General features: G+C 42.8%; 1 protein-coding gene across 2 annotated transcripts in view; it reads right to left on the bottom strand.

Annotated features, from left to right (window-relative positions):
- The window catches only part of LOC141995100 (cohesin subunit SA-2-like), a 95,728-nt gene that overhangs the window by 26,443 nt on the left and 52,832 nt on the right, over positions 1–16,453 (bottom strand). For both annotated transcript variants that reach the window (XM_074965950.1, XM_074965958.1), the window contains 6 exons: positions 11,778–11,885; positions 4,145–4,256; positions 3,370–3,481; positions 1,837–1,940; positions 1,244–1,336; positions 1,070–1,159 (listed from right to left, as the gene is read on the bottom strand). In XM_074965950.1, coding sequence (XP_074822051.1) covers positions 1,070–1,159; positions 1,244–1,336; positions 1,837–1,940; positions 3,370–3,481; positions 4,145–4,256; positions 11,778–11,885 — 619 coding nt within the window. The remainder of the gene's footprint in view (positions 1–1,069; positions 1,160–1,243; positions 1,337–1,836; positions 1,941–3,369; positions 3,482–4,144; positions 4,257–11,777; positions 11,886–16,453) is intronic.

Here is a 16,453-nt window from a genome sequence, read left to right as displayed (position 1 = left end):
TTATGGTATTTTCTGTCTTATTTTCTATCCCTTTCATTCCCCTAACATTCCATTAGCTTTGTTGACTGTGGCTGCACACTGAGCAGATGTTTTCAGAGAACTATCCATAATGACTCCAAGATCTCTTTCTTGAGTGGTAACGGCTAATTTAGACCCCATCATTATGTACGTATACTTGTATAGCTTAACATCTTCCTAAAACCTTCATTATTTATTTCAGCCCCAAGTCTAGCAATACACGACTCTAAATAATAATAGTAGAAGAGACTGAGGGGGGAAAGGACAAAGAAAGGGCCCTCTGGACACCAGGCTGCCTGCTGCAGTAACAAAGATGAAGCATGTTTCAGAGCGCCCATCATTCTGTGGTAGGCTTATTCCCATGAGTGGGTCACTGACAGTATTGTTTGTTACACAAACATTTCTGCCATATTGCTACTGCTTTATGGCCCCCCCCTCAGCTAATTTTCTGTGGTGGAAGTACATGGATGTGATTTTTCCCTTGCCTTGTTATGGATATTTACAGGGGGTTAATTTGAGCAATCCACTCCACTTACGTATGGGCTTTGCTATTTCAAGGATTTCATCCTTCCATTCCTGAATTCCCCTCTTCCACATACAGATATACTATCCCCATTCTTCTCTTTGCAGTTACTACCCTCCCTCAGCAGCTGATAAGGGAGACAGTCTCCAATGAGAATGCAATCTCATTCTGCAGTAAGCTGCTGGGAGATGCCAACTTGGATACATGCTGTAACTCCCCCTCCTCTCCACCCAACAAGAGGTCAAGAAGCAAGAAGAATTAGTTTATTCCCAAAGCTGGGCCTCCTGCACGAAGCCATAAATCATTATCCACCAGGGCCTTAGGCCAACCTTGCTAAATCCATACAGACAAATGTTAAAGCATTTCCCTGGTGGCCTCAGTTCAAATATGAAGGGTTTCAACAGGGTATAAGTATTTCTTCATGTCCCAACAGTCTCCTGGCTGTAACAAGGTCTCACTACTTCCTGTAAATTGTCTCATAAATTTGTTATATTTCACGCACACCCAACTGCCCCAATTCCTATTCACCTTCTCCAGACGTCCAGTACTGTAAACATCTAAATCATAATACTGGGGAATTTGCAGGAGGTTCGCCACTTTTTCAGCATCTGCTGAATACTGCAGAGGAAAACAGGATATGAGTGTGCTGCAGGAATTTTAATGAAATATTTAACATGCGCTCATGGAACAGCTGCTAGTTACCTTTGCCAAGAGCTGAGGAAGCACCACAATAAAGTGCTCAGTAATTTTGGTACAATCTTCCAATTGTATTTTCTTCTCTTTTGCTGACAGGATCTACAGACAAAAGCATTCTGCTTCAATTATAAAATACTCTTGGAGTTGATTGGAATTTTACACCTACCCCAAGGTTAACTTTGTGTATTAATATACCTTTAACTAACATAAACCACCTCGCTGAGGAAAAGATTTTTTTCCCCCATGGGATTCCCCCCCCCCCTTTTTTTTAATAAAATTCTTGAGCTAGTGTTGAACAACTAGAGTGCTGTTTGGATGTAGGGTGCTTTATAACAACATCTACTGATGGATAAAATGATCAGTGTGTGTCATTAACATGCTTCCACGGTGCTGAGCTTCCTCTAAAGCTCATCTCATTCAATATCCACCGATAAGATGTTTTGTCTGATGGTCAGAAGGCATTGCGCTTGTCTTGTAAAAACAATGCTGCTCTCTTTCTGCTGATGTACCTGTGGCTAGGAAAGGGCTTTTGGCAGAGCACGTAGGGAGGACAAATTTGATTGCAACATAATAAATATATCAGAATAAAACCCACTGACCTTCTTGGCTGCTCCTCTGCCCACAGGAGGGTGACCTTCAGCAGCTTCTCGAACGGTCGCTAAGATTATTTCAATGAGGGCACTTTCCTGGGCATCACTCAGTGCTGTAAGCAAATCATCGTCTCTTCAGTGTCTCACAAAAGAAAAGTGAAGATGCAGGAATGGCTAATGAGGAAAGTCTACTCATTCCTCAAAACAACTTTGAGAGGGGGAGAGAGAGAGAAAAACTGCTGAAAGTTTGCTAAGTCCAACCTGACTGTGAACTGAATTATTCTCTGCTATACAGAATGAAAAAAGCAAAAAAGTTGGATGGCTCTATTTCTTCTATGGCACCTTTGGGAGTTAGGTACCTAAAAATACCTTTAAAAATCTAGATCTATATGCTTTGATCCCACAGCAAAGAACTGCCTCTAGTTTATTCTGCCACAATAAACAGTGTTCAAGGCGTTTTCTACATAAAACTAAACCCTCTAAAATATCTGATTTCTGAAAATGGCATTAAATTCAACTCAGCCTCTTCCTTTACAGTGGTGAACATCAGCTCCACACTACTCTGTTTCAATGAGATCAGTGCATTTAGGTTCCTTAACTCAGCTATGAAAACCAATATGCCCCTTGAAATGTAAAAGGTAAATTAAGATTTCTGAATACAAAGGAACCTTCATGTAGCGAAGTCTTTTTTCTTCTCACCTTATAGTGAAGTTATTCTGTGTGATTCACTACAACCACAGCTACAATACATACACTGTGATTCACAGAAACTATCTGGAATTTTTAATTTACTTTAGAATAAAATACATTTTACTATGTTTATTATAAGTGGATCCCACTGCATTTGCCAAATAAAGCAACAGGTTCAGTGTCGCAGAAATGACTTTCCCCAGAAAAGAACAGGCCAAATTCAGACCTAACTCCAATGAAATTTCATTCTCTTCCACCAGACCTGAGGCTCATCTTCTCATGAACTTTTAGCTCAATGTAACTCTAGAACCACATATAGCTTCACAGGGCCCTATATGTGCCTCTTCTGCAATCCAGGGATCAGACTGGAGATTCTCTCTTCCAACAAGTAGAGAGCCATTCACCACAGTGCTCCCAAAGCTGCCTGAACCTTCACAAGGTTCACACCTGACTATTGAGGCGGAAATAGTACAGAACAAACACACTGCGACCCTTGGAATCCCTTCTTCACCCTCTGAGTAGCCGAGAGAGAGAAGAAACATTCTTCACCCTCTGCCCCCCAGCAGGCAGCAAGAAAGGAGGGAGAAAGAAGATAGGAGGGAGGAGTCACTGAGAGGCATAAATATTCAGGGCATAAGTGTTGGATAGTGTTTCACAAGGTTTTCGTAGGAATACTGCATCAATATTTGAGGGCACTGAGTCATGGCAGGACACAGAGCCAAAACTGTTTCGTGGCTCTATGCAACCAAGAGGCTCTTCAAGTGACCCCGCTATAGTTCAAGGTGAAGGAAGTTTCTTCTAGTAAATAAAACAAGAGCAATTTGGGCAACACTAAGGTTTTAGCTCACCTACCTTCTTCTTCAGCAGCTTCCAATAAAAGAGTGGTCATACACTCCCAGTCCTTCAGCAAACTGCCTGTCCAATCCCACAGGCTGTCTACAAGGTACGTGACGTGTTTATGTAGCTAGAGATTAAAAACATAAGCCTAGAGGATCAAATGTTTACTGAAATGTGAATACAGCTTATTTCCCCCACTTTCTCTCATTGTAAAACTGTATTTTTTTCAATGTGTGTATTTTTTTACTAGACCCAAACTAAATAATAATTCTTCAGTTTGATACATGGGGAACAGCATAAGAGAAAAAGAGTTACTTAAAGGACAGAAAAAAGATTTCCTAAAAAGACTAGTCTCCCCAAAGCTGTCCTGAATATCACTATTTGACTGCTGTTGGTAACACCTAAAATGCCCACTCCCATTCAGGAGCTTGAAATGAGTTCCACTTCAGTTGCTAGCCCTGGCTGAGCAGTCCTAGTTTTTTCAGAAAGCCAGTCCCACACTACCTCTCTGCATTGATACAACTGTAGAATAAGAGGCGTAGCACAACCGAACGCACATGTACAGTTTTACTTTACTGAAGCTCATCCTAGAGTTGAGAAAGTATCAAGTTCCAAGATCAACAGTTCTGAGCATGCAACCAAAAAGACCTTTCAAAAGGAAGTCTCCTCCCCACTCACCCCACTTCTCCCTCCAACTTCCAGCAGCACCTCAGTACCTATTCTCAGCCAGCTGCCCTGGTTTGGAAGGGCTCCTCCCTCATCTGTCTATCACAATCTACATTTTCCTTACCTCACTCTCCAAGAAAAAAGTTATTAATTTTCTCATGTAGCAGGTATTAGCCCCAAACTTCCCTCTTCTTTTAGGTGGGACTTTCTCTTCAGTTCCCTGATAACTAAGCAGCCTGCCAATGGAAAAAAGAAGTCAGTCCAATTCTGCTGTGCACCTTTAGATTACTCAGCAAAGCAGCACAGATTCTGTCAGGATTTCAATCAGCTTTACTTCTTTCTTTTAAAATCTATTCATCCATTCAGCAAACATCAAATTCTACTGTCAGCTGGAAGGGGAGACACTAGATTATTTTTAGCTACAAGTTCTCTCTGTGAAAGCAGGGACTACCTGCAGCAGCTGATACTGGGGCCTTGCCAGTTGTCTGGGCAACGTATATAGATTCCGTGGCAATGAGTACACGAAGCGTTAGGCATTTATTTATCCTGTAAAGGTGCCCACTGTAATTTAGAGAAAATCATAAAAGAGAAATATCCTTCCTATAAAAATCTTACTGCCCAGCAACACTTCATAATATGGTACATCTAGTCTTCGAAAACCAAACCAGGCTCTTAGGGTATGTCTACACTGTAACGTAAGGCCAGGGTTAGTGGGACTCGAGTCAACTGACCTGTGTTAGAAAACTCAGGGCTTGAGCATCCACACTGGTTCTTAACCCTACGTTACAAATTTTCTAGCCCTTGCTCAAACCTGGGGCTCTGGCATCCACACTGCAGCATACAGACCCAAGTCAAACCAAGCATATCACAGATTCCCTAGCACAGCCTGAAAAGCAACACCCAGGAGACCCCTTTTCAATGGGCTCTTTTGCTTGCGCTTTCACTCCTGTGTCAGAAAACGGGCACAGCTTCCCCGAGGTGCTGGTAGACATTTCGGTGGCATTTTTTAACCCATCAAAGGAACCTCACAGAGCTTAAGATGGAGCAGAAGATGGCAGAGGAGGATTATCCAGACATGGAAGACTCACAGTGGCTGACGCTGCTCAGTACGCTCAGAATAGCCGCTGACGTCCCCTGTGTAGACCGGCACTTCTGGTGCAAGGCCACAAGAACAGACTGAGGGGATCACATCATCATGCAGACCTGGGATAACCAGCCGTGGGTCCACAAGTTTCATATGAAGAAAGGCACATTCCTGGAGCTTTGTGAGCGGCTTGCCCTGACCTTCCAACATAAAGACACTCATCCGAGGGCACCCATGCAGACCTAGAAGTGGGTTGCTATAGCCATCTGTAAGCGGGGTATCCCAGACTGCTCAGGTCCGTTGCCAACCAGATTGGTGTTGGAAAGTCGACCACGGGTAAAGTGATGGTAGAGGTTTCTGAGGCAATCAGTACCTCTATGAATGTGGTTGGGGGGAGGTGGGTGGGGATGGGGCTCACTGATTTGGGTGTAGGAGAGTGTTCAGCAGTTGGGGAGGAGTGAGGGCTTGATTGCCCTGCAATGTACTTATGAATAACATGATTTATGAAATGGGGGGATGATTCACAGCATGGATTCACATAAGGAAATGACTGAAGTATGGATTGCTGTACCTAACTGTAGAGAGGAATAGCATTTGCTTACTATTTCCTAACTGTTCCTGATCATGTGTTTAGTTTTATTATTTCAAAAACTGATTGTATGAAGAGATGCAGTGACCACAATAACCTTTCTTGATGATATAAAAAGCTTTATTTGTAAACATGTTAAAAACAGTACAACAATCACCCAGTGCCAGGCAGGCCAGCTGCTATTACAACACCCAATCACCAGTTACAAAAGAACTTTTCCAAAACAAAAACAGAGTGTAGCAAGAAGTGCAACCATGACAAAAACCCCTACTGCTGCATGTCACCTGGCCCCTCAGTTCTCCTTTCCCTACTTTCCCCATTTTCTGTACACTTGGTGCCAGGGGAGGGGGATGGAGGTAACCACAGGAGAGTGGGGTAAACACGGAGGACTGCATGGGGTTTAGTTGCCTTGCCCAGCTGTTCCTGGGGCACAATTGCATTGACCACCCCAACATGGAGTTTTCCAAACTGTTTCTGGCCTGAAGGTATGTTGCAGGTCATGGTGTGGGAGAGGCCGCAGGAGCTGGTAATCTTGCAACCATGATTGAGATGAGCCGATCAAACAGTTTTCTGCTGAGCTCTGTCCTCCTCCTCCTCCCTTAGCCACCATTCCTGTTCCAGGAACTGCATTAACAAGCACCTGCTCCTATGCTGAAACCCAGTCCTCAAGCTGTGTGGCCAGTCTCAGCCTTTCCTCCTGCCTCTCAGTATGCCTCTTCTCCAGTCTTACTTCCCTCTGCTTCTGGTACTGGACTTGTTTGTTGGTCCTCTCAAGAACTTCAACCATGACTTCATCACGGAACCACTTCCGCGAAGGTACGCTGGGCCAAGCTTACTGCAATAAGGTCGAGTTGTGGAGGTACAGCAGCCGGCAGAGGTCGAGGGGTCTGCAACAGGCCAAGAAACAGAGGGTTACTGTCTCACATAGCTCAGTGGAGGAGCGCAGAAATAATTCTTGTGGAATTTCAAGGACATAAAATGTTACATTTAAAAAATGAACTGCAACATATTGTGAGAGTGATGCCTCAGTCCACAGAATCTCCCTGGACAAAGCCTGGTTAATCCCAGCTAAAGTAGTGCAGAGACAATGATAAATGAAAAATTCCATGTTTTTGTTTTACCAAAATTGCATAACTACTTGGGTTTGGCATGAGGGGAAGGGTTGGTCAGTGGCCTTGCTACAAAAGCTTTTTCTACCATTTCAGGCTTTCCACACTTTGGAGGACATAACCCAAGCTGCTGGTGGGAAACCTGCAGTGTATTCAGCCATAGTATTCAATCGTACAGTGACTGAACACACATCTATTGATGGAGTGGGCTAGTCAGCTACTGAGCCCTGGAAAATAAGTTCTTCCCCAAAATGTGACTACCTACGTGGAGCTCCTGCTTCAGGAAACGTCTGCAACTATCCACACCCGGGATTGAGTCAGAATTCATGAGAGAATCAACAGGATACTGCATTAGTTTTCACATGCTTGCGCTGTGTTATGGCTGCATGCAAAGATGCAGAACTTCACAACCAGCCTCTTCCCTGCCCCCAGCACATTTTTGGATAAAAATTCTAACTCTAGTCGTTCTTGGGAGAAATGCTTTTGTCACCTATCAACTCGCATGAGTTGCCTCTAACTGAAATGGACTAGATTTGGAAATGAACAGATTTCCCCAATCACATACACAGAGTTCACAGTAGACGGCTCCATAGACCATTGAGCGATTACAGAGCAGAAAACATAGTCACAGGAACATGATCCAAAACTTACCAGGCTCGGGCGACTTATGCCCCTTCCGTGTCTGCTGCAGGCTCGGCAGTGGGCTGCTCCTTGGAGGGGTACATCAAACAGCTCCTCTGAGCATGGACCCAGAATTTTCTGCTGATCCTTTTCCAAAGCCCGCTCCTGGACCAGTTTCAGCAACATAGTGATTTCATCATCCTCACTCAGTGCCTACTGGTGGCTCCCTCAGTCCTCAGGCTGGATTTTGGGGCCAGCTGGGCACCATCGCACCTGACCAGGTTACTGTGCACCACAGTTGGATCTGAACTGGGTGCAGTACCCAGCACCCGGTCAAACTTCTCATAAGACAGACATGATGTTGGCGAAAGCATAGGATCATGCTCTTGCGATACGTGTTTTATACAACTTGGAACATACATTGGAAGAAGTGCTCTCCCTCCATTGCCTGACGTACAAGGCATATCATATTTCTTTGCAATTTCCACTTTCTCCCTCCACTCCAAAAAAAATTTTAGTGTGAACTTATTGCTCACGAAAGGGACTAGCCTATTTAAATCCTATTTAAAGGCAGCCATCCAATGGAAATAATGAATGGGTGACCCTCAGCTGAAGGAGTAGCCATAGGACTAGGATTTAATTAAGGCCGATTCTACACTAGGAAATGTTTGCCAGCATAACTATACCAGCAGAGCACAGAAACAGCTTATACCAGCAAAAGCACTTTTTTGCCAGTGAGACTGAATCTGCAAAAGGACCTTTGCCAGTATAAAAATGTTGCCCCCGCAAGCCCCCAAAAATAATGAAAATTCATCACACCACCAACCAACACCACTACACCGACAACTTTCTAGTGCAGACCTGACCTAAGCACTGGGGACAAAAAATGACAAATAAGAACAGGAGGGTTATAGGGTCAAAATAAGGAAACCCAAGGAGACACCAAGCAGAGAATCCCAAACAGTGCACAATGAACCAAACAGTGGCTCTCCTGTCTAAAGAGACAGGAGAACCACTCAGATAAACTCTGCCCCGATGTGTGCATGGGCAAGGGAATGGAAAAAGGTCCCCAACTAACAAAGAATCATAGAATCGCAGGATTGGAAGCGACTTCGCAAGGTCATCTAGTCCAGTCCCCTGCACTCATGGCAGGGCTAAGTATTGTCTAGACCATCCCTGACAGTTGTCTGTCTAACCTGCTCTTAAAAATCTCCAATGATGGATATTCCACAACCTCCCTAGGCAATTTATTCCAGTACTTACCTACCCTGACAGGAAGTTTTTCCTAATGTCCAACCTAAACCACCCTTGCTGCAATTCAAGCCCATTGCTTCTTGTCCTATCCTCAGAGGTCAAGGAGATCAATTTTTCTCCCTCCTTCTTATAATAATCCTTTATGTACTTGAAAACTATCATGTCCCATCTCAGTCTTCTCTTCTCCAGATGAAATAAACTCAATTTTTTCAATCTCCCATCATAGGTCGTGTTTTCTAAACCATTTTTGTTGCTCTTCTCTGGACTTTCTCCAATTTGTCCACATCTCTCCTGAATGTGGAACCCAGAACTGGACACAATACTCCAGTTAAGGCCTAATCAGCGCGGAGCAGAGCGGAAGAATTACTTCTTGTGTCTTGCTTATAACACCCCTGCTAATACATCCCAGAATGATGTTCGCTTTTTTTGCAACAGTGCTACACTGTGATTCATGTTTAGCTTGTGATCCACTATGATCTCCAGATTCCTTTCCGCAGTACTCCATCTTTGGCAGCCATTTCCCATTTTGTATGTGTGCAACTGATTGTACCTTCCTAAGTGGAGTACTTTGTATTTGTCCTTATTGAATTTCATCCTGTTTACTTCAGACCATTTCTCCAGTTTGCCCAGCTCATTTTAAATTTTAATCCTATCCTCCAAAGCACTTGCAACCCCACCCAACTTGGTATCGTCCACAAACTTTATAAATGTACCCTCTATGTCACTACTTAAATCAGTGGCTCTCAACCTTTCCAGACTGCTGTACCCCTTTCAGGAGTCTGATTTGTCTTGCCTGCCCCCCAAGTTTCACCTCATTTAAAAATTACTTGCTTACAAAATCAGACATAAAAATACAAAAGTGTCACATCACTATTACTGAAAAATTTCTTACTTTCTTATTTTTACCATATAATTATAAAATAAATCAATTGAAATATAAATATTGTACTTACATTTCAGTATATAGGTCAGTATAAACAAGTCATTGTCTGTATGAAATTTTAGTTTGTACTGACTTCGTTAGTGCTTTTTATGTAGCCTATTGTAAAACTAGGCAAATATCTAGATGAGCTGATGTACCCCCTGGAAGACCTTTGAATACCCCAAGGGGTACATGTACTCCTGGTTGAGAACCACTGATCTAAATCATTGATGAAGATATTGAATAGAACTGGACCCAGAACTGATCCCTGTGGGACCCCACTGGATATGCCCTTCCAGCTTGACTGTGAATCACTGATAACTACTCTCTGGAAACAGTTTTCTAACCAGTCATTGACCTACGTTATAGTAGCTATCTAGGTTGTATTTCCTGAGTTTATCAGGAAGTCATGCAAGACAGTATCAAAAGCCTTACTAATATCAAGACATACCATCTGCTGCTTCCCTCACAGTTTCAAGTAACCCCTGTCAAAGAAAGCTATTAGGTTTGTTTGATTTGTTCTTGACAAATCCACGCTGACTGTTACTTATCACCTTATTATCTTCTAGGTATCTGCAAACTGATTGCTTAATTATTTGCTCCATTATCTTTCTGGGTACTGAAGTTAAGTTGACTGGTCTGTAATTCCCCAGGTTGTCCTTATTTCCCTTTTTACAGATTGGCACTACATTTGCCCTTTTCCAGTCCTCTGGAATTTCTCCCAGCTTTCCATGACTTTTCAAAGATAATCATTAATGACTCAGATATCTCCTCAGTCAGCTCCTTGAGTATTCTATGATGTCTCTCCCATTGAGATTCCTCCTCCTGGACTGATGGACAGCCATCTTGGCCAGTGCCAAGAAGAGGTGGTCAAGGAAGTCTATCCACAGACACAGGTAAAGCATGGGATGCAGCAGTGAAATGTTTACCACACTCCCTGCCTATGTTTCTCAAACCTGAAGTGGAGAGGCCACTAGCAGCATGAGGGCAGGTTAACCTTGGTGTAGATTTAAGCCTGTTCTTTTTCTGCCAAACCTGCCAACAAAGTTGTCAACTAGTGCCATGTGTGGTGGTGGTTTATGTGATGTAGATCCTTGTGCACTGATAACAGTATAAAGATCAGCAGCTCATTTCACACTGACCCAGTCAGTTATTTGCTTGGATTCCAGTGGAATATTAATGAGATGCTGATGCTACAGGCCCCAAGTTTATCAAGACAGCACCACCAATAGCTAAGAGTGGCATTTTTCTGGGGATAAATCACTGATTTATGACAACATTAGCCCAGAGAGTTGGGAACCTACAAAACAAAGCAGCATAGGGCTAGGAGGTATGACGAGGGACACATCAGAGAAGGGATTTTTCTTTTTTCTTTATTTTGGGCCTGGATCCACAAATCCTAGGCCTTATATAATTTTGCTGGGTGGGTATGAACAGCAACGGATGAAGGGGACAAAGAAGTATGAATAATCATGGTCATTTTTTAACATTGCCTCTCCAAAACCTTGCCAAAAGTATTTTCACCAATTTTTGCTAAACAAAATACAGAATTTCATCAAGCTGTAGAAACAGAATATTTATTAATTCCCTTTGTAGCATGGCAGTTCCATTCATTTCCCACATCCATTGTCATAAAGGCCCATTTACAAAAGTTACTCCTGGGAAGTTAGATTGTATATTTCATTAACTTAATTGAAAATGGGGAGAATTTTTTTAATCTGTGGGCTCTCTCATTATTCAAAAGACTTTACAATGTATAAGGCAACTTTCAAGGGGAGAAGAGGCCACCTTTGCAATTAATCATAAACAGCTACAAAAAAATCCAACAGATGCCAGGTGATCAGCTGGCTCATAGGAAGCAAAGCAACAGGGAAAAAGTAGAAAAGAAGGCTGCATGGTCCTTGGCATGATACAATACCAGTGGACTAGTCAGTTGTTTTATACTTTATTATAGTCTTGTACCTTTCTCATGCTTGTTTAACATACTGGGGCTGGGAAGTGAAACAAACAGTTAGCCCCAGATAGCAGCCCTCCACTTATTCAGCAGAAGAAAGGACATCTGGTATCCGCCAGAGACAACCCACCAATTGAAAGATAGAGGTTTAATGTCCCTCTTAAACAAACCCATTTTCACTCTGAAACAATGAGAATATGCAAAAAGTAGCCAGGCAGAGATACCTTTTGTAAAGGAATTCCCCGGCTGCTACTGCTAGAGGTCTGTGCGTGGTATAAACAAACTGGAATAAGGTTTCACAGTCTTCAGATGATAACGCATCCTCACAGTTTCTATGCAAAGATATAATACAAGTTATTATGCATATTTAACTAGAAAGAATTATATGTATCCTAATCTTGGACCTGATTCTATACCTAATCTTGGGACCTGATTCTCTACTGCCTTGCAGTTCATATAGTCAGTTGCACCTCTGCAAATTGAATCTTGATATGCTACCTAACCAGAGCAGTAGCATTTTTGTACTCGTCTTGTAGAGATGGAAGTGTCTACATAACATACAAGGAATGAAGAATTAGGCTCTTTGTACAGGCATAAACATTCACATAAAAAAGCATGGTTAAGGCTGCTTGGTTCTCAAGGCAAAAAAAAAAACAAAAAAAAACCAAAATTAGTTACAAAAAAGGAAAGTCATAACACAGTATTTTTAATCTTGGATTGTTTGCCACAGAAAATTATAATACAGATCAAATATCCTGTATTTTTCTAAATAAAATTGTTTAAAGCTATTTAATCAAGAGGTTAAAACCGATATTCAATTCCAATGAGCCTATATAGAAACCCATTTTAAAAATCACAGCAGAAGCATGCTCAATAGGAAGCTGACCAGCATGCCAAAGACCAGAACTATTTATTGAAAAACCTAAAAGTCACAGTTTTTGCAATAAGTATACATTTCTCATTTACATAGCCCTTTACACCTTCAGAGCACCACGTAAATATTAATCAATCCTCCAACACACACCCCGTGAGGTCAGAAAGTATTATCTCCATTTTACAGAGAAGAAAACTGAAGCAGAGAAGGTTGAGTGACTTGTACAAGGCTATAGATGGAGTCAAGATCAAAGCTGAGATGATAATTTAGAAATTCGAGGTTCCTACTCCTGCTTGCATGCCATTGGATAACAGTGTCAACAGAACAAAGAGCAATGAGACCCTTCTACTTCTGGGATAGTATGGGAGGGGAAAGGTGAGCTAACTATGATGGGGTAGAGATTATACTTGTAGGGGTTTTTATTTTATTTATTTATTAAATAGTATTGCTATCAGCCCCAAGAGGTTACATCTTTTAATGCACAGCTCTCTATATATGTGGCCTACTACAACTTCTAAAAACAAGGCTCTCAATTTTGCAGCTGCCAGAACCGACATCCTAGTCGCACATTGCTCCTCTTCTATAATGGCTACCAGCTCTTTTGTCACCAGCACTGTCTTGCCTCTTAGCATTTTGACAAGTCCCAAATTTAAAAATACAAAGCCTCTAGCACCCTCAAATCCTAGTCCCCAGCAGTTAAATATTAAGCAGAGGCGTCTCACTGACAACTACTTGAACTAACACTGGGTGAAGGTTTGTGGGAGATCATAACACATAAAGAAGACAGAGCAGCTCTTAAACTAATCTACAAACATTGGCTGTGGTTTAAAACAGTAGGAGAGTAGTGCGTTGGAAGCCCCAGAGTACTCGAACAGAGGGCATGCTGTCTGTTGGCTTTTCACTTCTGTGAGCCAACAAGGTCTCAAAAGTCATAAGTTGATCATTATGGTTTATTTCCCTGTGCACTATTTGCTTATTTTTGCTGAAAAGTTCCCTGCTATTTTTAATGAAAGTTCTCTCTCCTGCTAGCTTGCACTCAGTAAACTTGCTTATAATGATCACTGGCACAGTAAACAGGTCTTTATAGTGAAAATGATGATGATATGCCAAGTAAATATTGACTGGAACTGGTCTAATAGTAATTATACACTAAATAAATGCCATGCCACGTGTGTGTGGGGGGGGGGGTGACACAGAGGGGATGGCAAATAAATTTTATTAAGATAATGTTGAAGTAAAAAAGAAAACGGTACAGAGTTTAGGCATAGAAGTTTCTGGTTATCAGGGAATAAGGTACAGATTATCAAAGGGTGCGAAATTCGGTTTAGGAACAGGTGGCGTAAGGAATACATAATCTGCAGTCTCCCCGATTGGGGGTAAAAGTTTAACCGGCCAAAGTACAGACATTGAGATATGGGGGTATGTTGTCCATATAATGGCTACGTTCACGTGTGGAGTATAATGAGTGGATACGATGATGGGGATGGATCTACCCTCATTTGGTGGGATTTAATGCTCAGTGAGTTTATGGTTCCAGTTCTCTATTACATTATTATTCAGCCATCTTTAGGACTGGTGAAATAGTGAAAAAATATATTTATGGATAAGTTACTCAGTGATTTTGATTGGAAACATTTAAAATTACTACATACAAATATGATTCAAGCAGCTCCTGTGTGGAGTTCTGTACAGTATATGAGCATCCAGCTATGTATCCTGTGAAGCCTGGATTAAAATTTTAATTACAAGGGCTGATGTAGTTGAGTGGTATTCACCTTCTATTTACTTTTGCATCCCATAATCATGTTGAGTGGTGTCAACTCACCATACCAAATAGCATTTACAGAAGTAAGAGTTGCCCAACCAGCTTTGTATCAGTAAAAGTATGGAGAACTGAGTGAAATAAGCCAACTGTTTAATATAATGTTTATTCACTGTAATATCAATACAGCATAAGTCCTCTATAAACACTTCTTTTCTAGGTTTCAGAGTGGTAGCCATGTTAGTCTGTATCAGCAAAAACAACAAGGAGTACTTGTGGCACCTTAGAGGCTATTTGTTAGGCCATGTCTACACTATGAAAATACTCCGATTTTACAGAAGTCGATTTTTGGGAACCGATTGTATAAAGTAGTGTGCATGCGTCCATACTAAGCACATTAATTCGGCGGTGTGCGTCCACAGTACCGTGGCAAGCATCAACATGCCGAGCGGTGCACTGTGGATAGCTATCCCACAGTTCCCGCTGACCATTGGAATTCTGGGCTGAGCTCCCAATCCCTGATGGAGCCAAAAATTTGTCGCAGGTGGTTATGGGTAAATGTCATCAGTCAACCCTCTCTCCCTCCGTGAAAGCAACAGCAGAAAATCATTTTGCGCCCTTTTCCCTGGATTGCCCGAGCAGATGCCATAGCACAGCAAGCATGGAGTCCGTTCACCTCACCGCAGCAGTTATGACCACTGTAAACACCTCGCACATTATTCAGCAGTATATGCAGAACCAGCACCTGAAAAACCAGGCGAGGAGGCGACGGCAGTGTGGTGATGAGGACATGAACACAGATTTCTCTAAAACCGCGATCCCCGGCAATTTGGAGATCATGGTGTTACTAGGGCAGGCTCATGCCATGGAACGCCAATTCTGGGCCCGGGAAACAAGCACAGAGTGGTGGGACCGCATAGTGTTGCAGGTTTGGGATGATTCCCAGTGGCTCCGAAACTTTCGCATGCGTAAGGGTACTTTCATGGAACTTTGTGACTTGCTTTCCCCTGCCCTGAAGTGCCAAATACCAAAATGAGAGCAGCCCTCACAGTTCACAAGTGAGTGGCAACAGCCCTGTGGAAGCTTGCAACGCCAGACAGCTACCGGTCAGTCGGGAATCAATTTGGAGTGGGCAAATCTACCATGGGGGTTGCTGTGATGCAAGTAGCCAATGCAATCATTGAGCTGCTGCTATCAAACACAGTGACTCTGGGAAATGTGCAGGTCATACTAGATGGCTTTGCTGCAATGGGATTCCCTAACTGTGGTGGGGCTATATTCAGAACACATATCCCTATCTTGGGACCGGACCACCAGGGCAGCCAGTACATAAACCGCAAGGGGTACTTTTCAATGGTGCTGCAAGCACTGGTGAATTACAAGGGATGTTTTACCAACATCAATGTGGGATGGCCAGGAAAGGTTCATGACGCTCGTGTCTTCAAGAACTCTGGTCAGTTTAAACAGCTGCAGGAAGGGATTTACTTCCCAGACCAGAAAATAACTGTTGGGGATGTTGAAATGCCTATAGTTTTCCCTGGGGACCAAGCCTACCCCTTAATGCCCTGGCTCATGAAATCATACACAGGCACCCTGGACAGTAGTAAGGAGTTGTTCAACTGTAGGCTGAGCAAGTGCAGAATGTTGTTAGAGTGCGCATTTGGACATTTAAAGGGTTGCTGGCGCAGTTTACTGACTTGCTCAGACCTCAGCGAAACCAATATTCCCATTGTTATTGCTGCTTGCTGTGTGCTCCACAATCTCAGTGAGAGTAAGGGGGAGACGTTTATGGCGGGGTGGGAGGTTGAGGCAAATTGCCTGGTCGCTGAATACGTGCAGCCAGACACCAGGGTGGTTAGAAGAGCACAGCAGGAAGCACTGCGCATCAGAGAAGCTTTGAAAACCAGTTTCATGACTGGCCAGGGTACTGTGTGACACTTCTGTTTGTTTCTCCTTGATGAAAACCCGCCCCCTTGAATCATAGAATCATAGAATATCGGGGTTGGAAGGGACCTCAGGAGGTCATCTAGTCCAACCCCCTGCTCAAAGCAGGATCAATCCCCGACTAAATCATCTAATCATCTTGGTTGCCTCTAAATTCCCTGTAAGCCACCCGCCCTCCCCCCTTCGATCACAGCTTGCTTGCAAAGGAAATAAAGTCACTATTGTTTAAAAAACATGTATTCTTTATTAATTGATTACAAAAATAGGGAGATAACTCACAAGGTAGCCTGGGTGGGGTGTGGGAGGAGGGTAGGAGGGAA

The sequence above is a fragment of the Natator depressus genome, chromosome 1 (genome assembly GCF_965152275.1).
Source record: "Natator depressus isolate rNatDep1 chromosome 1, rNatDep2.hap1, whole genome shotgun sequence".
NCBI classification, from domain to species: Eukaryota; Metazoa; Chordata; order Testudines; family Cheloniidae; genus Natator; species Natator depressus.
This window is presented reverse-complemented; position numbering and strand designations above follow the sequence as displayed.